Genomic DNA, 26,842 nt, shown 5'->3' on the forward strand with positions numbered 1-26,842 from the left:
GGCGCCGCGCAGGGCCTGACGGCGCCCCAGGAGCCCAGCGCCGGGCGGCGTCCGTGGCAACGACGCCCCTGGCAACGGGCGCCCCGGCAACGGCCACCGGGCGCGGGTCGGCACCGCCCCGGGGCGCGCCCGCCTCCGCCCCCGCGCTCGCAGCCGCGCGGACCCGGAGCCCGGAGGGTGGCGCCCAGCCCTGACCGGACCCAGGCCGGCCCTTCCCACCCGGGAACCGAGCTGAGCAGCGCGGGACGCGCTGAGACGAGGCCGAGACGGGAGCCGCCGGGGCAACCGGACAGCCGACTGCGGACCTCCGCCGGGGAGCGTCCCGCCCATGGTGCCCCTAAGCCGGCCGAGGCCAGCCAGGTGACGGGGCGGGGGGCGCACGGTGAAGGCGACCCTGTCTCGGAGGGGGCAGGGGCAGAGTCAGAGGCGAGGCTGACAGTCCAAGCCGCCAGCCACTGTGGATCAAAGGGCCTCAGAAGGGCAAATACTTCTCCAAGAGTTCAAGAAGGGACAGGTTCCTTCCTGCAGCACATGGTATTGGAGAAGAGGGAGACCCAAGAAGGGGCAACTGACTTCTGGCATTTGGGATCAGGAGAGGGGCCAAGCACTCTGACTCTCCAGCCAAGCCCAGATATAAAGAAGCAAAACACCCATGTTTTTAAAAATATATTTATTTTTCATTAGTAAAAGGAAGTTCAATACTGATAGAAAGATGCAAAATTGTCCTTTCATGCATTTGTGGAGTTTTCACTTAGTGACTGTGACCCACTACCCACCCCCACCCCCAACAGTTGAGTCTCTTTATGACAAGGCTGACCCTAAGAACTTAGCCTTCCTGTTGGATTTTCCCATCAAGGAACAAGTGGAATGTTTGAAGTCTTTCTTACAATTCTAAACCAAAGCTCAGCATCAATGACCTGGCTGTTGGAAAACTATTAATTGGAACTGCCTTACTTTCATCATCCTGAATTAAGGTTTCTTAATAACCTTACTGGAGATGAACCAGATGGCATGCAAGCAAATTTGGCTTTAACATTTTTTTTTTTAAATATTTTATTTATTTACTTGAGAGAGAGACAGTGAGAGAGAGCATGAGTGAGGAGAAGGTCAGAGAGAGAAGCAGACTCCGCATGGAGCTGGGAGTCCGATGCGGGACTCGATCCCGGGACTCCAGGATCATGACCTGAGCCGAAGGCAGTCGTCCAACCAACTGAGCCACCCAGGCGTCCCTGGCTTTAACATTTTAATGAAGAAATTACTGTTTCTAAATGCAGACTGCAGACCAGTTACAGAAGTTTTGTTTTCCAAAATGAATTAGGCCCTAAAATGTCTGAATATTTAACTCATAAATATCATAAAAGTTACCTACGCTATATCCTATGGCTTATTAAGCTACAGCAGGCTGAAAACTGAGAACAGAATGTTTTTATAAAATACCCACCCTGAAACCAAGGACAGAACAGCATTCGGTAAAAGGTGAATCTTTTCAAAGTCCGATCTGCAATGAATGGAAAGCTCACCGTGATCATCAGAACACGCTTTGGGTTACTTAACTGATCACAACTATGTCACCATGGGGACATTCCTTACCCTCGCAGGATGAAATCAAATTCTGTTTCCTGAAGAAATCCCTTGGATTTTTATGTTAGGACTGCATTAAGACACAGAGTGAACACCTGAATCAAAACTGGAAAAGGTGGCCGTCATGCCATGTCCTCTTTGGGAAAACACATAGATATCTGACATTCCCCAGACAACTGACCATTTTTCCTCTGGATATTTGCTACTAAGGGAATGAAGTCTTGTCTTGAAAACTGTACGTGGAATAGTTCTACCAAACAGCTTAAAAATTAAGTGCAGCAACTACTCTGGTAACCTGACATTGGAACCTATAGCTTTAGGGAGGGGAAATTAAAAAAAAAAAAGTCCCCTGGTGCCTGAAAGACATCATCAAACTCTATTTCTAGAGAGTTCTCTCACAGAAGTTATACTACTGTTTTGTTTTGTTTTGTTTTGTTTTTCATAGAATAAGGTAGCTTACGTATCTACTACATAGGTTTCAATTTAAGAAATGACTCTGCCCTCTCTGTTCTATATCCTGATAAGAGCTGTTCCTTAAGAATGACCAACTGGCCCGTAACAAGTTACCAGAGGGGGCCCGAAAAGATTGCAGCAGACGCCGCATGTCCCTTGTTTACGAATCAGTTAATGGTGCCCTGAAATCGAGGGTTTCCCAGGGATGAATTAGTTACCATTTTCTTACCACAGTTCCTTGGAGTAAGCAGTAATCAAGATGCCAGCTGGTAGGGACAAGTCTGCGACCTGAGCAGCGTTACTGAGATTTTGTGTCCCCTCCAAAGAAGTGTGCAACCAACATTACCCCTTGCCAGGGAAACTGAACTCTGAGGGCAGAATCAATTCCCAGAGCCTCATCAGCACCGTTTTAGGTCGGACACTGTAACAGGAGGGACAAAACGCAGCCCCTCCAAACCGGCTTTGGGAAACTGCTTACTTAGAAGCAACCCGACGCGTTTACTACACTTAGAAAGGTTTCATGGCCGAGTCCCAGGCCAGCGTGCTCAGTCCCTGCCTCTCAGCAAACCGGTCTTGACGTTCCCTGAGAAGATACGCTTAGACTCCAGGCTCCCGGAAGCTCAGCTTGGGATGTAAATGCCAACCTCTGCCACCAGCCAGGTGCAGCAGTGCGGGGACAACTCGGCCTTCTCGTGCGCCTTCCTCAGAACGTTACGGAAGTGGGAACGCCGCAGATTTCTTTTTGGAAATAATTATCTAAAATCAACTACAGTAAAATACGAAAAGTGAACATAATTTACAAGAATATAAATCTTCCTTGACTTACAATGGGGTCTCAGCGTAAGTTGAAAATCTGCTAAGTTGAAAACGCATCTAGCACAGCCAACCTCCGGCCCACCTTCCGCGTGCGCAGGGCACGACACAAGCCTCCCGCGGGACAAAATCACCCACCACGAAGCCTGTTCTATAAGGAAGTGTCTACTCCCTCGTGTCATTTCTTGACTCCCGCGCTGACAGCAACAGACGGCTCGGCCGTGAGGGTTCGGGGGCGTCTGGGACCCTTGTGATCGCAGGGCTGACGAGGAGCAGTGGCCGCAACCCCGCATCACAAGAGAGCACAGGACCGCGGATCGGGAGCCCGCGACAAGGTCTAGACTCGAAATTCCAAGAATGCATATGGCTTTCGCACCATCATTCAATCAAAATTCACTGAATCGAACGATTGTTAAGTCAGGGACTGTCTGGACAGGTTAAAATGTTCAGTAGGACTGACCCACATTCATTCAAAACTGAATGTCAAGTGAACAGATGAATTTAAACTACAGATAATAAGAATTAATTTTCAATTGATCCGAACAGTGTTTGAAAGTTTAAATTAACTCTAAATTCCTTTATCAGACCTTTATTTAGAATTAGTCTGAAAGTAAAAAATTATAATCATACTGTTCTCAAGGAGAGGTGCAATCTCTTCATGGTAAAATACCTTAATTTATATTTTGTTATAAAAATATACAAAACACTACTTTTTGCTCTGCCCTTCACTCAATATAAACCCCTTTTGGTTCAGTAACATCAGCTAAACTGGTCTCTACGTTCAAATCACATCCACATTGTATCTTCTACAGTCACGCTGGGTTTTAAGGCTCAGGATACAGTTTTATCTTTCAAACATACAATTCTCATAATTGGCTTTACATAAGGATAACAGGATTAGAATATTTTTAAAAATATACAAGTGGGATAACCATCTGTTGTTCGTTATTTTATCCCATTTCCCCCAATTATTAAAACAAGACAAAATTGTAGAAACAGCCCCCTACTTGCAGGCCTAGACAGCATACAGTAAAAAAATGTTTACATACTTGTAATCAGGCAGAACGTGAATCTTTTGATTATCCGTCATTAGATTTTTTTAAAAAACTATACTTAACCTCAGCTGTTGGAAAATATTATCTGACAACGTCAAGCGACAGAATGACTTTTTGTTTTTTAATAGGGTAAAAAGGAATTGAGTATCGAAGACCATTTTCAATGAGCCGTTCAAAACTGCTTCTCTCCCCCAAGCCTGTATTTTTAAAAATAACTTAAACATAACTTTGGGCCTTCACTTATATTTGCTCATTGTAAAAACTGAAAGAAATTTAGAGATCTGAAGTTGATAAACTTTACAAAATATTTAACAGAGGAAGAGGTATATCTTACAGAATTATTTGGCTATATCATAAGGCAATCAATGAAGACGGAATTTTTCCTATCGTAAATCTGACGTAAGTGAAATTCTGTAACATGATAATTCTCCATAAATCTGACAGCTCGTTAGGTACGGCAACGTGATCATGCCACGTCGTCACTGAATTTCGACGAAAGCAGTCTGAATGAGAAAGGAACAAATTTGGTGCCTGCACCAACGTAGAACTTGTTCTGAAATTCTACCCTAAAAAAAAAAAAAATTCAGTATATCAATGAAAGATTGTGAATAACACTTCCAACATCTCTTAAAACAACATGTGTTAAGTTAAAAAACAAATAAAAACAAAAAAAAACAAATTTCCTGTGCTGAAGCTGCTTCCCTTCTGTACATGCTCTCATGGCACAAATGTTTTGACTTAAAATAAAATACATTGTTGTATGTTGTATGTGCCCCATGTCGCCTTTCTCCATGTGTAACAGAAACACAAACCCATCAGGCCACCTCACGCACTCCACACAGACGCGCCTCTCTCTGCACTCTGGTACTGTCACACACACAAGTAAGCCGATATATGCTAGAAATAGTTATATGTTAAGAAATATATGAGAATTTTTACTTTATTTTATAATAAGATAAAGGAATTTTCCAGACCCCAAATGAATTAAAAGCATTAAGCACACGGAGGTATCCAGCAAGCATAAACCTGCTTTTAGTTGTCAGTGATAATATTTCAGAAACAAAATACCATTTTAACTCCGGGGATCTGAATCCAGATCCCAGGGTCGGGAAGGCAAGCACCAGCCTCCCTGAAGTGGCCAGATCTGTGTGGGTTATATATATCTACATGTAGGAAGGGGGTTCCTTTTTTTTAAGTAACAGTCTCAAAGCTAAATTTCGAACTCACCAGTGGAGGCGTATGGCGTGAAGAAATGCAGAAAGGCCTTCCATGATCAAAAGGATGAAAATTGTCAAAACCGCAAAGAGCGCGATAACCGGCAGCAGCAGCAGGACTCCGTACGTGGTGTCCACTCGGAGGCCCACACGCACCAGCATGGTCCACAGGACGTCGGACAACTCTGCGGGCGGAGGCAGTTGGCAGAGTTCACTTCTGTTCACACGCGCCGAGGCACCACCATTAGCTCATGGGACCAGGTTTCCTTTTGACAATTCTGACTTATTACCCACGAAATAATACACACGCCTACCGACTCCAGATGTGATCTGCTTCTCATGTCAAAGTGAACCAGCCCCTGAGGCTAAGCAGCCCCTGATCATCGCAAACCCTGAGGAAGACGGGGCATGCCAGAAAAATCCGAGGCCTGCCTCCCAGAGAGAGGACTTGACCCAAACTGGGTCTGGCGCCTCCCTGGGGGTTCCCTGTGGCACGGTGGGGTGTCACAGCACAGAGTTTGGGAACTGCGGGTCTGAGCGAAGACTTACGTGCGTGAGCCAAACTGAGAGCCCAGAGCCTCAGGTAGGAAGCGGTGTTGGAGATGCATCCCAGGCAGTACTCGATGGAATGAATCACTTGGGTCATTAATATTTCTCCAAAATTAAACTGGGAGAGATCACACATGTGTTAGGTCCAGTGTACTGCCCACACGGTCCCACAAGTCACCCTGTGTCCCACTTCCGCCCCCTTGCTCTTGGTGACAGAAGTGGCATCTGTGATGTTGGGGACAACACCCAGAGCATGAGGAACAGTGAAGCAAAGCTCCGAGCTCCACTCCCAGCTCTACCACAGACCACTATGTGACCTACACAGTAGCGCTCCCGGCCTCAGTTTCCCCTATGGCACCCTCACAGCCCAGGGTGACTCAGGAGCTAGACTCTGGCTACCTGTGCACGTCTGAGAGGTAAACGCAAGCCTCACAAAGAGAAACTGTGAAGAGGGGCCCCCGATGGTGAAAAGGCTGCGCGACCCTGGAAAGGAGGCCCCCGATGCTCTCCCGGCTCTGCTGCTTGGTCTTTGTTATGATCTTGGGAATCATTAATCGTCCCAAATCAAAACTCAATTACGTAATAATTATAAAATGTTGATTATAAGAAATTTTGTTCAGTCTTTATTGGATGACCAAAGGAAGCTTCCACGAACATGAAGTAGCAAAACGGCTCAGCTGTGTGTGGCCAGGACTGTGCCTCCCTTCTCTGGGGGGATCTGCTTCTCCCGCCCCTGATCCCAAACCCCCAGCGCCAGCTCAAGGGCTAAACTGTGTCCCCCTCCAAATTCCTGTGTTACAGCCCTGACCCCCAGTGTGACTGTGTCTGGTGACAAGGCCTTGAAGGGGAATATTAAGGTGAAGAGAGATCCTAAGGGTGGGTGTCCTTACAAGAAGAGACACATGCCCACGGAGGACCAGGCCCCGTGAGGACACACTGAGAAGGCAGCCGTCCACAAGCCAAGGAAGAGAAACCAGCCCCGCCAACATCTTGAACCTGGACTTCTGGCAGTCGGTTTCTGTGCTACAGCGGCCCGTGCAGACTACCCGAGCAGCTGTTGGTCTGGGGATGGCAAGTGACCCCAGACAGATCGTCACAGTACGTCCTAGGGATTCTTCCTAATGTAACAATCAGCCAAGAGCACTTTTCTCTCTTACTGAAAGACTAAAGAAAATCAGTCAGCACTAGCTGTGGCCAAGGTTCCAAAATCGGGGCGCCAACTGGCTTCAGAACGGAAAACAAACTTGCCAAGAACCAAGAAGTTCCCAGACTTCTTGGAGACCCACAAACCAGTTAAGCCCGGAGCTCACACGGCTCCTGTCCTGACGGGAGCCAGTCAGCAGGCTGCCCTGAAAGCCGGGGTCAAGCAGGCCGCCTCCTCCTTACAACTAGGGAAAAGTTCTGAGACAAGAACCTTCCAAAAGCAAAGCTCGTGACATCTGAAGTCACTTCCCATGACAGCACGTGATAGTAACACTACAAATCCCCCCGCAAAGTTGAAAAAGCAAAATGAGAAGAACCCTTCTGACGAACAGATGACCAAAGCAGCGTCTGGGAAGCTTGTGTGACCGTGTCTGGAGTTTGGTTTCTCTTTGTTTTTTAAGATGATTATTATCATCATTCTCATGGTGAATACCTCCATGAAAGCTTAGTTGCTTTTTCTTCTCTCTCTCTTTTTTTATGCAAACTCTGTGCCAACGTGGGGCTCGAACTCACCACCCTGAGATCAACCGACTGAGCCAGCCAGGCACCGGAGAGCTTGGCTTCCAGTGTAGTGTTTTCGACAGTAACAGAGACTATTACCTCTTCGCATGTCATTTCTCTGCATCCATCTTCCATCTGGTTATTTCCTTCTTCTATGTCTTGGCTTCCCAGCAGAGAAACCTCTTCCTCACTGTCTTTTCTTATAAGCGTGTAACCACTCTGACAACAACCAAAAGAAGGCAGAGTCATTGCCTTGGAAATCTTAAGGACGGGACAAATCCAACATCAGAGCCCCTTCCTTTCTCTTAAGGACTCAGTTCTTTGAGAATAAAATGTCATTAAGAGACACTTAACGACAGAAAACAAACCGAGGACAAACCGAGGGTTGGTAGGGGACAGGCTAGATGGGGGACGGGCCTGAAGGGGGGCATCTGTTGCGGGGAGCGCTGGGTGTTGTGTGTAAGTGAGGAATCACTCAATTCTACTCCTGAAACCAATTGTACCGTATGTATTAATTAACCAGAACTTACATAAAAACTTGAAATCAAAAAGATTAAATTAAATTCAATTAAAAAGTTGTTTGCAAGGCCACAAGTACTCCCCCTTCTCCCCCCCGATTAAGATGGCTGTTATTAAAAGACCAGTAGGTCTCCATGCGGTGCAGAGGAACCGGCTCTCTGCTCCCCGCCAGCAGGAACGTGAAGCGGCGCACCCGCCGTGGAGAACGGCGATGGGGCCTCGGAAAATTAAGCCCCTCTGCGTGATCCCACGGCTCCGTTTCCAGGTACGTATCCTAGAGCACCGACGGCAAGGGCTGGAACAGAGCCTCACACGCCCGGGCTCCCGGCAGCAGAGCCACATGAGCTAAATGGCAGCAACAATGCAAGCATCCGCTGACGAATGGACAGACCGACAAAAAGAATGCGGTCTCGCCACGCAACAGAATGTGACTGAGCCTTAAAAGGGGTGACAGGGGTAAAGCTGGAGCCATGGTGCTCAGTGACACAGGCAGGCACAGAAGGACAGACGCGGTGTGGGTCCACGCACACAGGGAGGAGTCGAACCCCAACAACAGCAGGCGGAGGGGCCGGGGAGAAGAGAGGGGAGTCGGCATCCCTGGCCCCGGGCTGCTCTTCCTTGTACAACCTGAAAGCGGACTCGGCTCGCCGCCCGCGCACACGCTCCCGACTCACGCTTACCCTGCTCACTCCGAAGCAGCTGCGCCCGTTGTGCAACCACAACAAGAAGAGCGGTTTTCCTAGGAAGAGGACGGGGACAGACAGCGCGGTGACGGCCAGCAGCAGTCTCTGCACGTGCTCCTGCGGGCGCGGAGGGGGAGGAAGCCCGTTAGGATGCAAGCACAGGGCGAACCGGGCCCCGGCCCACCTGGAGAGCGAAGCCCAAGGACAGTGTCTCCTTCTTCGCAGAAACAAGGAACAGAATGTGAACATAAGCCAAATCCTTCCTGCTGGTGCATGTCTTCTAGACTCCTAGCTGAATTCTAGAACCAAAGAGTAACACTGCCGACAGAATGGAACAGTATCATTCGGTTCCGATCTAAGGAACAAGTAAGAAAATTCTGGACAGATTCAAACTCCAGCTAATTAATTTTCTGGAAATACCGTAAGAGGGCGAATACCAATACAAGCTGTTCTTTATATTCCTGTTCTGGATTTTTTCATTATCATTCCAAAGAGGACATAAGGAACGTGAGCACATAGTAAGTGGATTCACTTTTACATGAGAAAAATACTAAAAGAGGATTCAGAACAAAACTAAAAGCATTTTCTTTAAAAAGTAGGGATATTGGGGCGCCTGGGTGACTCAGTGGGTCGGGCCTCTGCCTTCGGCTCAGGTTGTGATCTTGGAGTCCTGGGATCGAGCCCCGCATCGGGCTCTCTGCTCAGTGGGGAGCCTGCTTCCCTCTCTCTCTCTGCCTGCCTCTCTGCCTGCTTGTGATCTCGCTCTGTCAAATAAATAAATAAAATCTTTAAAAAAAAAGAAAAGAAAAGTAGGGATATTGGGCGCCTGGGTGGCTCTGTGGGTTGGGGCCTCTGCCTTCGGCTCAGGTTGTGCTCCTGGGATCCTGGGATTGAGCCCCGCATCAGGCTCCCCGCTTGGTGGGGAACTTGCTTCCTGCTCTCTCTTTGCCTACTTGTGATCTCTGTCAAATAAATAAATAAAAATCTTTTAAATAAATAAATGAAGTAACTAGAAAAAGAGGGGGATTCGCCAGCACTCAGAAACCCTCCAGAAATATACTTTCTTCCCAGCACTTCAGACGGCTACGAGTGGCAGCGAGTTCCCACAACACTGCTTGACCAGATCCCCCAGGCCAGCGTCCAGGGCAGGGTGGCAGCTCATGTGATCACGTCCAGAGAAACAGGAAGCCCCTACGTGCCCAGGAAGGCTGTGGAAAGCACCTTCCATCACCCACTAATCGACACAAAAAGGCTCTTGGGAGGACTTCCTTTAAGTTCCTGAGAGTGGAAAGGAGCATTACCCACCTGCCCTGCGTACAGGCCGTTTGTTTCGCTAGCCGGGAACAAAAACATGTTGATAAATTCGATCAGAATGCTCGGGGCAACTCTGGAGGTTTCGGCCGAGTACACCAGCCACTTATAGACGATCATGAAGATGAGGTACCCGAAGATGCAGAGCATGAAGAGAAGTTCCGGGACGGAAACCAAATAAATATTGAACTTCTTCCGGAAATGCCTAGGGAAAAAGGAATCGACCAAACCCTGAGCCAGTCTGGACTGAGACAGAGAATAAAGAGTAAAGTACTCTTCCATTCCCTGGGACAAGGTCTAGCTCAGTGGAACAGCCTTTGTCTTCTGACAACTCGTACAGGATTCAGGTATGTCCATGAAGAAAACAAGTTTAAGCACAATGAAAATGCTGGTGTTTCATCATGAGACCCAGTGAGAGTCAGAAAATACAGGGGCGCCTGAGTGGCTCAGTGGGTTAAGCCTCTGCCTTCAGCTCAGGTCATGATCTCAGGGTCCTGGGATCAAGCCCCGCGTCGGGCTCTCTGCTTAGCTTCCCCCTCTCTCTGCCTGCCTCTCTGCCTACTTGTGAGCTCTCTCTGTTGAAAAAATGAATAAAAATTTTTTAAAAATTTTTAATTTAATTTAAAAAAAAAAGAAAATACAACCTCTTCCTCTTTACACACTAATGCTGGTAAACAGTTTTCTAATTTATAAAATGAAAAAAGAACATAACAAAAATCAATTCCAGAAATACATTGGAATGTACATGTTGCATGCCTCCCTCCCTCAAGTGTCGGACTCCATGGGGGCAAAGCCTGTATTCGATGCACATAGTGTAGACCAGTGCCCTATGCAGTATAGTGCACCCGTGTGCTATACACTCAATAAATAGCTGCTAAATAAACTAATCACTGACCAAACACCTGTATTGTCACCACCGAATCAAAGAAACAACACACCACCACACCAGCTGCCTTTAAGACCCATATAGTCTACCCTCAAGAAGCAAAGTTTAAGAAATACCAAGCTTGGCTTATAAATACTGCTTTTAAAAAAAGAATCTGTACTTACAAGTGGTTAAATATTCCCAGAATGACTCCAAAAGTCATGTGAATAATTCCTAAAATCACAGACATTTTCATTTTGAAAGAGTTTAGAAAAGTGAGACGGTTTGTGGCCAAGTTCCAAATCTGAAGACAAAACAAAACAAGACAAGACATCTTTAACCTCCTTCACCTGCTTGGGGGCACCCAGGTGACACTGGGCACATTTTCCTCCCTTAAATCAAAAGGCAGCTAGAGATTCAAAAAGAAGGCAACATTCAGACTTTGTTCTTGACGCCTCTGAGCTGAGAACCGCTGATTTTCTTAAACCAGGGCCACAGACTATTACAAACAATTCTATCTTTAAGGTAAAGTTCAAAGGACGCCAAATGAAACAGTACTGTGTTTAGGGATCCAAGACTCGGCAGCGACACTAAAAGGAAGTGCAAGAGAAAGAGTAACACAGAGTCGGGGGGGGGGGGCCCTCTGGGGACAGCTGGGGACAGCGGGGCCCGTTCCAGGTCCCTGGGTGCCTTACCCTGGGCAGGGGCCATACAAATATGCATGTTGTAACTTTACATACATGTTTTATACATTCCGTGTATGTGCATTTTATAATAAAGTCTAACAGAAAACAAGGAAGCGGGGAGAGGGGGAGAGAGAGAGGAAGGAAGCAGAAGCGCAGAGCAGCCAAACCACGCTGCTGATAAGGCCCAGCAGCTGCTGATAAGGCCCAGGGACTCCGGCAGGACTCCCCGGGGCTTCTTGTCCCAGCCCCGCAGAGCCCACTGTGACTGCTTCTCTCGCTCTCTGACAAAATCACTCTGAGTCCCTCACTTGGGGGGATTAGGAAAAGGAAAACAGGGCCTCTTAGGACAGAAGGACTCGTTCTTTTCAAGTGCAAGTAAGACTTTAGAAAGAAGACTTTCGGCCGGCTTCGGCTTGACTGTTTGGACCGGTGGGTTAGAGCGGGCTGCCAGCGGCCACTGTGAGACCCAGAGGGCAGGAGGGGGCAGGACAGCAGGAAAACTAGCAACAGGGCGACACGGCAACGGCAACACGAAGTCTCTGTCTGGCGACTAAGCTAAACGCAACTGGGCACAGAACGATCTTTCAGGCAAAGAAGGGGGGAGAGAAAGGTGTATCTGTTTCCTGCGAGGAAACACTAGCGACTCACCCCACTGGTTCCCGTGCTGGAGGTGGGGTCTGAGGGGATTAGGACGGGGCGGGGGAGACCTTTCAGGACACCTGCACCTTGTACATACACCAGGTACACACGTGGCTCTATTTTTGAACTACATCAGAGTAATGTTGATTTTTAAAATTAAACCAAAGCAAAAGGAAGCAGTACCATGCCTCAGTCTCCTCCTCCCCCTCAAAACACCACCTGAACTTCCTTCCTCGGGGCCTTTATTCAGAAACCTTTCTTTCCTTCAAGTTAGGCCACACGTTATTAGGAATTTGCCTCCAAAGCCAAAGGGAATTATTATAAAAGTTTTTGCATGCTTCCAATTATATGAAGACGGAAAGCAAAAACGCTGATTTATACAAATTATGTGTAAAGGTGAGAATGAACAGAATAATTCAGAGGCTTAGACAGCTCGGAAGAAGGCAGGCTGGACCTGTGTCATTCTGTTTTCTCATTCCTGTACGCAGTTACAGCATGTGCCCCCAGACCAATTCTGAGCTGGTCTCTAAGCTCCCCTTTCCAGGGTGAGATTCCTCCAGAAGATGCCGAACAGTCCCGAGAAACAGTGCCTCAGCCTGGAGGAGGCCTGGAATGAAGGCAGGGGTGGGGGTGGGGATGGGGAACTGGCTCACTGAGTGCTATTGGGGGTTGGGGAACGACCTTGTGGGGGACAGCAGGCCTTCCTGGGCCCCCTGGGGAACGACCTTGTGGGGGACAGCAGGCCTTCCTGGGCCCCTGCAGCTACGTCTTCCTTTTCCAACACTTCCCATTTCAAAAACTACTTCCACAAGCACCCTGAGAACTCTGAGCTCCCTTTCAGGCTCTAAAACTCCATACTATTTCTTTCTAGATGAAAGGGTAAAAAATAATAATAATAATCCTCACATACAAAGAAGAAACGTAGGGAGCAGCCTGCCCTGAAGGGCTCCCGAAGGGCCGGCTCTCCCTAGAGTAAAAACAGGTCAGGAACCATGCCGGAGTGCAGCTGCCCCTCTGCACTGACCTGCTTTCCCAAAGGGACAGCTCAGCTTCATCTCTAAACCAAGTTCATTAGGGACGCACATGGGCCACCGCGGCCCACGCAGAAACCCCCCCAGGGCATCTTCCCCACGGTGTGCAACGGCGTGAGCCACGCCCAAGAGCCTGAGGGAGCCCCGTGACAATGACAACCAAGCGGCACCCCGGAGGAAGCCGCGATCATGACGAGGAAAAAGCACACTCACGGGATCGATGCCAAGAGGGTAAGGGCCTTGGAACACTCCAGGAACACTCGGGTCCAACTGCAAAACCCTGCTGCGCCTGACGACGGAGTCACTGTAACAGAGAGCGGCGTGAGCGGCCGCACGGCCGGGGCGTGGAGGAGCCTCGGGAAACGCTCTTCCCCCGAACCCGCGCGGGGTGCCCCGGGCCGCGCTTACTTCCAGAGCACCGGCCTCCTGCGCTCCGCCGGGCCGTGGCTGGAGCTGTACATGGCGGACACGTTCCAGCCGGAGCCGAACAGGTTGACCGACTTGGAGAAGCAGTCGTTGTAGATGAGGCCCGTGTACACCGAGAACAGCCCCATCAGCAGCAGGATGTAGCGGCCGTTGAAAAACATGCGCATGATCTGCGGCCGAAGCGGGGCCGTGAGCAGGGCCGTGAGCAGGGCCGTGAGCAGGGCCGTGAGCAGGGCACGCCCCGAGCAGGGCACGCCCCGGCGCTGCCCACAGGCCCACGCCCCTGCCAGCCCAGTCAGGGACGCTTGCTGCCAGACGCCCCCGTTTGAGAAACGTCCCCTGTTTAGTCAAAAAGAGGGGAGCGACTACTAATCGCCCGCCCCGGTGTACCAAGCGGGGTGTCTATGCTCTCACCTCCTGTGACTGCTTCAGTCTGGGATGGTTTTCATTCAACACCAGCAAGAGAGCAAATAAGAACATCACAAAGCCGTGTCCGAAGTCTCCGAACATCACGGCGAACAGAAAGGGGAACGTGACGATGGTGAAGACAGCTGCAGGGAGAGCAAAGCGAGAGACCTGGTTCGCCAGAGGCAGAAAATTCTAGTTCATGCCAACACTCGACTTTCTCCAGAACTCCCGCAAGAGAACGGACAGGCGGACAGGACGGGAGCCGCGAGCCTTTCGCAAGCGTCGGCCGCATCCTCGCAGGCAGAGGCGGCAGCGATCAGACAAAAACTCCTCAGGCTTCCGACCTGGGTTCACCTCTCTGTAGCTCCCAACTCCGTAGGCGTCCACGATGTTCTGAAACCCCTCGGTGAACTTGTTGGTGCGGATGAGAGTTGGGGGTGTTTCTTTTGTTGGGATCGTGTTCATGAACGAGGGGATCGTAGCACCGCTCTCTCTCTTTCGCATAAAAAGAAAGAAAAAAAAATTACCATCCAAGAGTTCATTCAACAACCAATGGCTCCCTGCCAGCCCGGACAGGCAAGGCTCTGCGTGGCACATGGGGACGTGCAAACCACCACTGGGGGGGGCCTGGCAGGGAGAGTCCAGGGCAGCTGAGTGGCCACAGGAGTCAGGAAGTCTTGGGGGGTAGGACTTGGGGGTTCGGTCTTACAGAAGGAAGCGTGTAGCCAGGCTGCAAGGGCAGGAAGCAAACAGCAGGACTGGGAATGACAGCGATATGTACTTAAGGCAGTCTCAGAATCACTAACGTAAAACTGAAACTTAATCTTTTATCTCTTCAAAATGTTCAAGAGGAATCTGGAGACAACTACCCAATATTACTAATAAAACCAAAAAATAGATGAGAATGAATCAGAATGTCAACATTAGTACAGCAAAGTCATGTACGTAAGCTTTCTCCTTCAACGTTCACAATTCTTCAGAAATGTGTTTATTCATAGTGGGAGGGAAAACCTTTTTATTTTTTAAAAGAGTTTATTTATTTATTTGACAGAGATCACAAATAGGCAGAGAGGCAGGCAGAGGGAGAGGGGGAAGCAGGCTCCCCACCAAGCAGAGAGCCTGATGCGGAGCTCCATCCCAGGACCCTGAGATCAAGTCCTGAGCTGAAGGCAGAGGTTTAACCCACTGAGCCACCCAGGCGCCCCAGGAAAACCTTTTTAAATAAAGTAAAACAGGTTATTAGAAGAGGAGTCGATTTTCCAGTCAAATTCTATTTAAGATACTTGCCAGTAAGGGGATTCTGGGAAAATCCCCAATGGCACAGAGTTCTGAACCGCCCCGAATCCCTTCAAGAGCAGACAGGGCAACCAGAGAGCAAAACCAAAATCCCACAGACAACACTTCTCACAAAAGCATGTCCCCACAAGCCACCACATGCAAATGGGGACAAACAGCTCAACGCAATGACACCTGCACAGAAAGAGTCTCCAGACCAGAGGAAGCGAGAGAAGCAATGTGGCGTTGGAGAGACCCAAGGAAGAAACATCCCAAGAGAGTCAAAGGCATTCCCTGGAAAGCACAGAAGGGCGACCCAAGAAAAGCAGCTGGAACTGGGAAGGGTTCTGTCTACTTCCAGAGTATATGAGTGCAAGGGATCCACGGGAAGTGAGGTCTGCGGGGACACAGCGGTCCAGCTCCCCCATACTCACAGAACACCTGCCGGGACATCCTGCCGCCACAGGGGTGCCCCACTGATGAGAGACCCAGGAATGAAACTGAAACTGAGCAGGACAGGAACAAAAGAGATAAGGAAAGAGAAGGTCCAGGTAAAAGAAGGAGAGAGGAAGCCTCAGGTCCAAGGGCTTACAGATTTTTGATTCCTGCTCAGAAGTAGTAAAGAAAATTCTGTGAAGTTAGGAAAGTGATCCTGAATCTGCCCTCTTTTAAAAGTCCCTTAAGTACCTTGAACGTGTTCCGTAAAACCAAGATAAAAACAGATGATGTATTTATATTTATGTAATGTATGGTTCCCTTTTGTATCTTAAAAATATTTTCATATGTATAAATATATATTTTGTCTAATACAGAATTTCCTTGAATATTTAAACATGCTTTCAGAAAACTCATTACATTTTAGAGTGATCAAAAGAAGGATGGAGGTCAAAACTTACATAAAGTTATAGTAAAAAAAAGACTATAGTAAAAAAAAGTTATAGTAAAAAAAAGACTGAGCAGGAGGACATGTCCACAAATCAGACAAAAATTTACCTTACTCATTTCAAAATGAGCAAAAAAAATTAGGAAAATAATGCATGATATGAAAAAGCACCAGGAAGCAGAATTAGGTATTAGAAATACCTATTAGATAGGTATTTATTTATTAGATAAATACCATTATAAATGAGGTTAACAGAACTCAGCAAGCAATCAGAAATAAAAGAAAAAATATTCAGCAACGAGACAACACTAGATGGAACTCCCAAGGTGAAGAAACCTTCCTGGTTAACGAAGCCATAAGAGAAATAGGCAAAAGAATGGTAATTTTTAAAAAATCAAAAAAGAAGTAAAGAAAGATAAAAAGGACTCAAGAGGGGGGATAAAAGACTCAAGAAAAAGTGACAGACATTGAAGAAAAACAAAGAAGGTTCAACTGAAACCTGACAGTGGGTCCTAAAGGAAGAAACCAGAGCAAGAGAAGAGAGCGAATACCAAAAAGCATAATTCGGGAGAACTCTTCTGAAACTTGCTTTAAACTATGTATTCAAAGAATCACTAGGGTGCCTGGGTGGCTCAGTGGGTTAAAGCCTCTGCCTTCAGCTCAGGTCATGATCTCAGAATCCTGGGATCGAGCCCCGCATCAGGCTCTCTGCTCACCGGGGAGCCTGCTTCCTCCTCTCTGTCTCTGCCTGCCTCTCTGCCTACTTGTGATCTGTCTGTCAAATAAATAAATAAAAATATTTTATAAAAATAAAAGAATCACTGACCTCTAAACTAACAATACGTTATATGTTACCTCAATCTAAATTAAAATTTTTTAATTAAAAAATGAAACTATAGGGGCGCCTGGGTGGCTCAGTTGGTTGGACGGCTGCCTTCGGCTCAGGTCATGATCCTGGAGTCCTGGGATCGAGTCCCACATCGGGCTCCCAGCTCCATGGGGAGTCTGCTTCTCCCTCTGACCTTCTCCTCGCTCATGTTCTCTCTCACTGTCTTTCTCTCAAATAAAAAAATAAAATCTTTTTAAAATAAATAAATAAATAAAATAAAAAATGAAACTATAAGGGTATCTGGGTGGTTCAGTCATTAAGCATCTGCCTTTGGCGCAGGTCATGATCCTGGGGTTCTGGGATCGAGTCCCGCACCAGGCTCTCTGCTCTGCGGGAAACCTGCTTCTCCCTGTCCCACTGCCCCTGCTTGGGTTCCTTCTCTTGTTGTCTCTCTGTCAAATAAATAAAAATCTTAAAAAAAAAAAAAAAAAAAAAAGGAATATTCAAGTGGCTCCTGAATGGAAAAGATTTTCAACTTCACTCAGAATAAGAGCAGGGCAGTGGCTGGTATCATCAAACCGACGTGGCCAGGCGGTATCTGGGACTTTCTCCTGCAGATGGGTCAGGTGTCAGTCACTGCAATGGCATTCGCGACACCACAGACCACGTGAACAAGCAGGGGACCCGTGCAACTGGCTATAGTATATCCGCACAGTGGAATATTACATAGTTATAAAAAGTAGCAAAATCTGATTAAGTGGAAAGAATAGTACAAATGAATAGCACACACCCCTTTGTGAAGAAAACTATCATTGGGGCGCCTGGGTGACTCAGTGGGTTAAGCCTCTGCTTTTGGCTCAGGTCATAATCTCAGGGTCCTGGGATCGAGCCCCACATCAGGCTCTCTGCTCAGCAGGGAGCCTGCTCTGCCCCCCACCGCCCTGCCTGTCTCTTTGCCTACCTGTGATCTCTCTCTCTCTCTGTCAAATAAATAAATAAAATCTTTTAAAAAAAGAAAGAAAACCACCCATTCATACTTGCTTCCCTACGACTACGAAACTCGAAGACGTAACAAGGAGCAACAGTTATCTCTGAGGCAACAGGGCTGGGAGGAGGCCGCTCCGCTGTGTCCTTTACTTTACAGACCTCTTCTTTCAACCACGAGACCCTATTCCGTACTCCCAGCACAGACGACACACGCACACGCACGGCACAGCTCTGGCTCTCTGAACACCAGCCCATTCAGCGGCCTCTCTCCGCTCAGGGCTGTCCCGCTTCCCCTGTGCGGGGCAGCCGGCTGCCCCACGCCCCCAGAGCAGCCCCGTCCCGGCGTCTGGTCCCGGCAGGGGCGGGCCCCAGGTCGCCTTACCGAACCGTCCTCGAGCGCCCGGCGCAGGTCGTGCAGGTCAGCCTCGGGACACCAGACCTCGGCGATGAGGCACTTGTTGGTCACGTCGAAGCTGCACATGTTCAGCATGTGGTAAATGGCCTTCATCTTCTTCACCTGGATGACGTGGCTGTAGACGGATTCGGCGGCTTTACACAGCACTTGCCTTAAATAGTCCTCAGTTTTGTGAAGCACCTGGGTGGGAACAAACACGGGCTTCCAGCACTGGGGACACTTGTCGGTCTCCGTCCATCGGGCACCTGCCTCTCCTGGGGGCAGGCAAGGGAGTGGCTCGTTCCTTCTCGTCCTGACCCCAGCACCACTGGGAAGCGGCAGAAACGACCCAGACGACCCGAGGCTCCCTCTAGGGAGTTGACCCTCCAGGACACCACCCCAAGGGGACAGGAAATGGTTAGATGTCACCATCTGGGTGGCAGCACCGTGGCTGGGCTGGGCCCACGGAGCGCCCCACTCTTGCCACTCCCAGCCTCAGCTCAGCAACCTGTCACCACCTCCACCCTCCATGTGGCCTGAAACCCCTTTTGCTGTAGGGGTCAGAGTCTACTTCTTGCCCCCAAGAGCTCTCACCGGTATTAGCAGAAACATCAGTGAACATGGTGAAAGCAAAATAACAGGTACCACTTTAAACACACTGATGACCAGAGAATCTTCTCCAAAGTCCCTTTAACACCACCTAGGTCTCTAACAGGCCGCTAAAAGAAAACTTGCATGCAGAGGAGGGAGGTAAGTGATGGCCCAATCTCCCTGAAACACTTCCATTCGTCCGCACCAAAATTTTCCGTATCAAAAAAGAAAGCAAACGGATTTATAAATGTTTTACACGCCTCAGAGAAGGAGGCGACCATTTCCCGTTCACTCACCGTGTAAAGATCCTGAATCCGGGTGTTCAGTCCTTCCTGGATCTCCTTCCGCTCCTCGGCGGTGTTCGGGTAGGGGTAAACGTGACAGTGGTAACTAGGAGACAGAATTTAATAGTCGCGCACCCGTCGGGACCAGGAGAGGCTACACCAAACACCAGAACTAAATTCAGTGTTGCACGCGGGCACATCTCCCTCCAAATGGGATAAAAGCAGCCCCTTGGGAGAAAAAGGCGCAGACCCGCACAGACACTCAACAAATGTGCGCAGGAAGGAACAAACCGAGCACACGCTCGGTTCCATGTTCCATTCCTGCCCTCGATCACCCCGAGCTCGCTCCCAGTTCCTACTTTCTGAAATTCCCCACCACCCTTGGGCTGCGAATCATTAAACAAGTTTGAAACACAAAAGCAAGAACACACAACAGTGATTACCTTAAAAGAAAGAGAAAATAAAGGGCGGTGGGAGGGGAAAAAAAGCTTTGGTTTCCTAGCAACTGCCTTTGACAGCGGTGCAGTAAAGCTCTCCCTCATCTCCCAGGGCCCATCTCCTGGGGGCCACACGGCACCCCAACACAGGGGGAACAGAGGCCGTCCTCCCCATCCACCTTGACATTTTTATGCCACACTTAACATTTTAAGTTCTGACTATTAAAACTATTAAAAACTATTAAAACTACTTAACTCTAGCCTTATCCCAAGCAACAATATCTATGAAATCAGGGGTTTGCGTGCTGGTTACAATTTTTCTACTGTATGTTAAAATAAATATATATTTGTAAGAATAACACCAGATTCGTCCATATAAAACCTGAAATGGCTTTCCAGGCCACCCGTGACTGAGAATCAGCCTCTGGGAAACACTTTGCAAAGGAAATACCCAAGCCCATCCTCACTCCCAAAGAAACAAGACCATCTAAAAACAAAGGGTGTTCTTTGACATTTTTATTTGGCTCTTGCTTATTTTTCCACTATTGACGAGAATATACGTCACAGAGAGATTCTCGCTGAGGCACTCCTCCCCTGTATCGCCTGTGTCGCCTCAGTCCCAAAGCCCAATGAGGCCTGGTCGTGGGGCTCGCCGAGCTCACCCAGCGAGTGGGTGGCGATGCCAGGCTCTGGATCCGGGCCTCCTCCCCCGCGGCTCACAGAGAAACCTGCCGAATGTTCGGCCTAAAATGAACCAGATGCTCCCTGATGACAGACAGGCCTCTGTGGAGCTCAGTGCAACACGGAGGCACAAAAATTCAGATTTGGTTCCTTCTCCAATTATTCTTAAGCCCTGATGCCCAGGGAAGAAATAAAACCTGAGAATGTTATTAAAAACAGTCTCTACTTCTAAAGCATCTTATGTACAACGCTGGCAAGAGAGACGGCTAATTAAACGTTAAAAACAAAGACACAGAACTAAGCACAGCAATCTTTGCACGTGCTGCATGTCTCCTCGAACACAGAGCTATTTAGGGAGAACCAGAAGCCACTGTACATGAGCACAGAGATGAAATGAAACGTTTCTTGTTCTTACCAATCACATATCTTCTTAACTTTGTGGCCAATCTGCTCTCCCCAAAAGGATATTAAAAACACATACCATTTTATAACTTCTCCCTAGAAGAAGAAATCAGGGTTATTGTTACTTCTGTATCCAGAACTCTGAGAACTCTGCCAGCTCAAATTCTGTCACGAGTTGGCCCCTTCACACCCTCCACAGGTGCAGATGCCCTCGGGCCCCCAGGCTCCGTAACCGCCCCTCACCCACCCCGGCCGCGTGTTCTTCCCCTAACATCAGCCCTGGCAACGGCATGGGGTCATTTACAGACACACAGAGCGGCCCAAAGTCCGAGTCCCGGGATGTGCCTAATCCAGCTGAGGCCACACAGGGCAGTTCTCTGCCTTCTGGTTCCATCTCATACGGTAAAGGAGCCTTGTCACAGTTTAGTTATGTTTTTCACACTTCTGGGCTCTTTGCTGGTGGTTTCACTATTTAAAATGGTCCTCGGGCATAATGCTGAAGTGCTAGCTAGTGTTCCTGGGCCCAAGAAGGCAGAGATGCGCCTCACACACAAAATGCCATGTGTCAGATAAGCTTCGTGCAGGCGTGAGTCACAGCGCTCTTGGCAAGAGTTCCGTGTTAATGAATCCACAATACATATTAAATAGAAACACACATAAAACAAGGTTAGTATTGATCGGTGGACAAAAATGTAAGCAGAGGCTTGCAGAAACTATCCCTGTGTTTCCCTAGGACAGTGGTTCAGTATCATTCATTCACATGTCCATGGAGACCCTACAGAACTACCACAAATACTGAGAAATACTCTCTATATAAAACTGAGTACGTTTTTAGCCTATTTGCCAGGCCCTGTTCTAGGTGCTAGGAATACGGAACTGAACAAAAGAGACAAAACTCCCTGACCTGGAAGGGGTGGGGATATATCCGATTTCCCAGTGAGAGACACAAAGAAAACACAGAGTCCACCACAGGGGGGAAGTGGTAACTGCTGCAAAGGAAACAGCTGGAGGAGGTGACGGAGGCATGGGGTTGGGGGCTGTGACTTTCAATAGGGTGACCAGAGAAGGTCTCTCTGAGAAGGGGACATCGGAGCTTAAAGGCTAAAGGAAGGGAGGAAGCCGTGTGGCCACTGCGGGCCACTGTGGCCACTGGCCACACCCTCTGTGTGCCAGAGAGCTCGTGAGGAAGCAGGGACAGGGACAGCAAGGAGGCGACACACTGATGCGGGGTGCACAGGGCAGATGGGTGACGAAGCCGCAAGAGGAGACGCTATAAGGCTCTGGGCGTTTTGCCAAGTGAGACAGGAAGCCCGTGGTGGGTTTGAAGAGGGGAAGTGAAGTGAAGGCTTACAGGGATGGTTCTCGATGCTGGGAGGAGAGAGCACGGTAGGGCAGCGGCCGGGGCAGGAACTGAGGACAGAGGCGGCGGCTGCAGAAGGGAAGAACTTGAGGTGTGGCCACTCGTGTCCTGGATCAGGGCAGGAGCGGGGGCGGGACCAGGAGACCAGAGTCTCTTCCTAGTTAGAACACATCTCCAGTCACCCTGCTACAGGATTAATACAAGGTCTGAGGGAAAAGAGAAGAATCAGGAGGAGCCCCAGGATGTGAAACCTGAGCAGTCAGAAGGACAGAGCTGCCACTTACCGAGCTGGACAAGCCTGGCAGCGCAGGTTTGCTAGGAAAGATCCAGAGTCTAGCTTTAGGCATTGGGCGGAAATGTCTTCCAAGGATTTAAAAGTAGACCTAGAGTAGCCAGTTACATACAAAAGTCTGCTTTTGTGGGGAGAGATCCAAGCTAAGCAGTTGGGAGGCAGTATTTAAAGCTGTGAAATTATGTAGGATCCCTGAGGGCACACAGAGGAGAGAAGCAGCCCAAGAATCCAGCCCCAGACCACAAAAGATGAGGAACAGGTCGGGGAGCCTCAAGGAAGCACAGGCAGGGGGTCCCCACAGCAAGGACAAAGGTCAGCGTGGGCAGAGGAGATGGTCCATGTGGCCGGGAGATTGGTTATGTGGAATAAGTGAGTGCACTGACCGCACAATTCATGAAACACACCGAGGACAACGGCAGCCAGATTTCTCACTGGCAGGAAAGAGACTAAAAACAGGGGGAAAGGTTCCATCTAGAAAGAACCGATCAGGATTTCGAGTTATAGTTTAAGAGCACATGGTTTCATAATCTCGAAGCACAGGGAGCCACCGAAGCACGTACGGGTGCGTGTGTGTGCATGTGCACGCGCACGTGGACACATACGCTCCGACTGCTCAGAGGGCCCAGGGGCAGCAGCACTCTGGGGCGCGGATCTTTGAGAACACCGTCCTCTGCTAAAAGGCACCAGCGGTCCTGGGAGAAACGGCCGACTTCCGGCTGAGACAGGGAAAGCACGGGACGAAGCTGGGGCGTCTCACTGTGCCACGAGGAAGGGAAGGCTCGGCGGATGCTGCCGGAGGCCAAGGACACGGGACCACGAGGGAAGGGACCCTCAGCAGCCAAATCATCAGGGACAATTTGAGTGTCCAAATAAATACGGACCGTAACAGACTACGAGTCACCGAACACAGCGGAAATGCCCGAGTCCGCAGACGCGAGAGGGGGGAAACCGGCCTTCTGTGCCACCACTAGTAAGCAGAGCAGGAATGAGGACCGCGCGGCCACCATGACCGAGGGGACCGGTTCACGAGAGTCGTCCACGGACGCTAGTGTGGTGGGCGGGCTGGTGAGGAAAGGGACATGAGCACAACTTGGAAATTACTAAACCACCACAGAGGGCAACGTGGTGACGAGATGGTGGACAAACCCGGCAGACACCAACGTGTCCAGGTGACATCACGTGTCACATGGTGGGTGCTGAGGTGGCCAGAGAGACTTCCAAGGTTGTTCCTGCCTGGAACGTGGCCCGAGTCTGGCTGTGAAGAAATCTCAGGGGGCCCAGAGGGAGGCGTGGGCCCACAGGGCGGGACGCATGTTCCCAACGCCACCGCAGGCCCAGGGAGGGGGCCGGACCAGGAAGGAAGGAGAACCGCTGGAGGCGGGCATGGCATGTTTGATTGGACAAAAGTGCTGCACCTGCACTGGTTTCTCTCATGGCGGCAGGTGGTTGTGTAAGAGCATCCTTGCCTGGGGGCGCACACACGGGGGTAACTCTGGGGTGATGGAGCCACGTCTGCGGCCTCCTGTCCCCAGGCATGCGAAGAACCTAGTGAAAACGGGGACAGAGTCGCCGAGAGAGCACGTGGCTGATGGAGCAAATGTGGGGACGTGGGAACAACTGGGAAATCCAGGTGAAGGGATACAAGTCTCTGCTCTCTCCTGGCAAGTTTTCTAGAAACTGAAATTACTCCAAAATAAGTTACGGAAGAAACTAAACTGCGGGGGGCGGGGGGGAATGGCATTTACAGCAAACCTGAGTTTGAAGATGCCCCAATTTTAAAGCTACTACTGGGTCAAGGAGCGTAACCACCTCGGGTTGAAGACGGGACAGGGACAGCACACAACACAGAATACAGGTCATCGAACCGAGGGAGATCACCAGAGTCTAGCTCCGACACAGAGTGGTCAGCACCTAGAAACAAGACCGACAAGGGGGAAGTGACTAGAAATACGCTCCGGTGTCGGCAAGGACGCGAGGGGACGAGACGGTCAACCCAAAAGGCCCTAAACCTGACACAATAACCAGATCCGGGACCCCGAGCGCCAGCTGTCCAATCCAACACCCCAACTCCTACAGAACAAGCACTAGAAGAGCGCACGCTGAAAGCCAGCACGGGCTCTCCCTAAGCAGGATCACGAAGATTAATTTTCTCGTTCATCTTTCCCGTTTTGTTCCCAATTTCCTGCCACAGGCACGTATTTCCTTTGTAACTACAGGGGAGTTGTCTTTTCAGGAGAACACATCTCTCCAGTCCACTCCTCTGTACGTCGCCCCACCTCTAACCCCACCGCTCACACTCGGCGGGGGGGGGACGGGAAAGGAAATCTGATAAGGAATGACTCAGTTACAGAGTTACAGGTTCAAAGCGTGTCCCCCGAAACATGTATTAATTACAAAGAAAAAAGATGACTTCGTACTGGAGAAGTGTAAGCATCACCACCTCAACCACGCGATCAAAGCAAACGTTACCAGCCATGGGACGAGCCGAATCACGCGCTCGGCGGGACACAGTGAGGAGGACACAGTATCACTTCTGCCAAAGACCCATGCCCCGGATCGAATCATGAGGAAAGATCAGACAAACCCAAACGCAGGGACATCCTACCTAAGAATTTTCAAATATCAAGGTTCTACAAGTCCAGGAAAGACTGAGAAACTGTCCCAGAATGGAGGAGACCAAAGAGATGGGACAGTGAGATGCAAACTGATTCTGCACTAGACCTTCGCTTCAAAACGTGGTACTCGTCAACTGGTGAGACCCGGATGGGGTCTGAGGCCCGGAGGGGAGCGACGTGTCTCCCTTCATTTCTGGGAGGCATTTCAAGGAAGAGCCCTGGACTTCAAGAGCCACACCGAAATGCGCTGGGATAATAAGGCCTCAGGTGAACAACTCACTCTCAAGGGGCTCCTTGTGCCCCGTGCGTCCAACACCACTGTCGGTCTGTCATCATTAAAAGGTGATCGTGACGTTGACTCACCGTTTCAGGGTCCTCGAGGGGCTCATCCAGCTCCGCATAGGTCACGATGGTGTACCCTTTGCAGACCCTCCACAGCATTTTCTCAAATGCTTCTACCTTTCCTTGGTTAATTAGGCCGGATACAAATCTATGAGAGAAGAGAGACAAGGTGCAGTCAGTTGAAAGCAAGGAATTCTCTGACTGCATCAAAAGGAGAAATGAATCATTTCAGGCAAAATGGTGAAGATATCCTAAAAGCCCTCCAAATGCAAAATATCTAAAATGCTAGATAAAAAATGGGGGGGGCATCTGGGTGGCTCTGTTAGTGGCCCATCCAAGTCCTGATTTGGCTCAGGTAGTGATCGCGGAGCTGTGGGATCGAGCCACGGGTCAGGCTCCACACTCAGCGGGGAGTCGAAGGTGCTCTCTCCCTCTGCCCCTCCCCCTCCTCACACACACACATACTCTCCCACTCTCTCTATGAGTAAATAAATCTTTTACAAAAACTTATTTTTGAAACATCCCTTCAAGGATATAGCTGCACCCATAATTAAGAGAAATTCTTGGGATCCAAAAATAAACCAGGATCTCAGCTACCTTGATGTATTCCACTTACCCAGTATCTTAAAGCCTTCAGTTTCAAGGTCAGAACGGAGACAGGCACTAGGTCTATGTAAGCTAAGAAGATGAAACTGAATCTTTCCCAATGCCTGCTAAGGTTGGGACTCCCACCCCCTCACCTCTAAAGACCTACACCCTTAGTGAATGGGTGGACTTGGAAAAAAAACTTCATCTTACAAAGGAACCCTCAAATAAACTTATTTATCTCAGTTTGGGTTCTAGATAGAAGAAGAAAAGTCTTTCTTGAGAATTTTTTTTTTTTCTTTGAAGATTTTTATTCATTTATTTGAGAGAGAGAGGGAGTGGGAGAGAGCACTAGTGGGGTCAGGGGTAGAGAGAGAGGGGGAAGCAGGCTCCCCACTGAGCAGAGCCCAACTCAGGCCTCGATCCCAGGACCCTGAAATCACAACCTGAGTCAAAGGCAGACGCTTCACCAACTGAGCCACCCAGGCAGCCCTGCCTTGAGAATTTATAACCACAGGTTAGAATGCACTCAGTTTCACGGCTGAAATTCACATTACTTGCATAGCAAGAAAAGGAAAAACAAAAAAATCCAAGCTGAGAAATCGATGTAAAACGATCCCAGGCTGGCGGAATGCTCCCCACTATCTGAGAGATGTAAAAACAAATTCTCGCTGAAGGACTACATCCTCAAACTAAACCGTCATCGGATTCCTACAGACAAGGAACAGAGGAACAGATGTTCGTAATAAAAAGAACTCACAAATCACATGAGGAAACAAGCTACCATTAGCTGGAGTAAACAGAAAGGATTAATAGCAGAAAAAGATCCTTAAAATACAATTAATGAGTTAACCAACTCAGTTGAGCCCCTGTGTTTCCACCAAACAAAACAGGGGCTGACGCTTCACTGAGCAATTATTTTAGCCTTACTGCAATGACACTGAGTGG

The 26,842-nt window shown here is 49.1% G+C and overlaps 1 protein-coding gene across 1 annotated transcript in view; it reads right to left on the reverse strand.

The window, feature by feature from the left end:
* Window positions 1-3,409: 3,409 nt before the first annotated feature.
* Window positions 3,410-26,842, reverse strand: part of ATP6V0A2 (ATPase H+ transporting V0 subunit a2) — a 33,513-nt gene continuing 10,080 nt past the window's right edge. Inside the window, exons 6-20 of the mRNA XM_059408251.1 lie at window positions 25,331-25,457; window positions 20,714-20,796; window positions 19,193-19,286; window positions 18,294-18,506; window positions 14,282-14,432; window positions 13,944-14,080; window positions 13,512-13,699; window positions 13,317-13,407; window positions 10,933-11,051; window positions 9,877-10,087; window positions 8,569-8,688; window positions 7,469-7,588; window positions 5,666-5,783; window positions 5,130-5,301; window positions 3,410-4,468 (exon numbers count right to left, since the gene is read on the reverse strand). Of these exons, the coding sequence (XP_059264234.1) occupies window positions 4,369-4,468; window positions 5,130-5,301; window positions 5,666-5,783; window positions 7,469-7,588; window positions 8,569-8,688; window positions 9,877-10,087; window positions 10,933-11,051; window positions 13,317-13,407; window positions 13,512-13,699; window positions 13,944-14,080; window positions 14,282-14,432; window positions 18,294-18,506; window positions 19,193-19,286; window positions 20,714-20,796; window positions 25,331-25,457 (2,044 nt within the window). The 3' untranslated portion in view covers window positions 3,410-4,368. The remainder of the gene's footprint in view (window positions 4,469-5,129; window positions 5,302-5,665; window positions 5,784-7,468; window positions 7,589-8,568; window positions 8,689-9,876; window positions 10,088-10,932; window positions 11,052-13,316; window positions 13,408-13,511; window positions 13,700-13,943; window positions 14,081-14,281; window positions 14,433-18,293; window positions 18,507-19,192; window positions 19,287-20,713; window positions 20,797-25,330; window positions 25,458-26,842) is intronic.

This window comes from Mustela nigripes, chromosome 8 (genome assembly GCF_022355385.1).
Source record: "Mustela nigripes isolate SB6536 chromosome 8, MUSNIG.SB6536, whole genome shotgun sequence".
NCBI lineage: Eukaryota > Metazoa > Chordata > Mammalia > Carnivora > Mustelidae > Mustela > Mustela nigripes.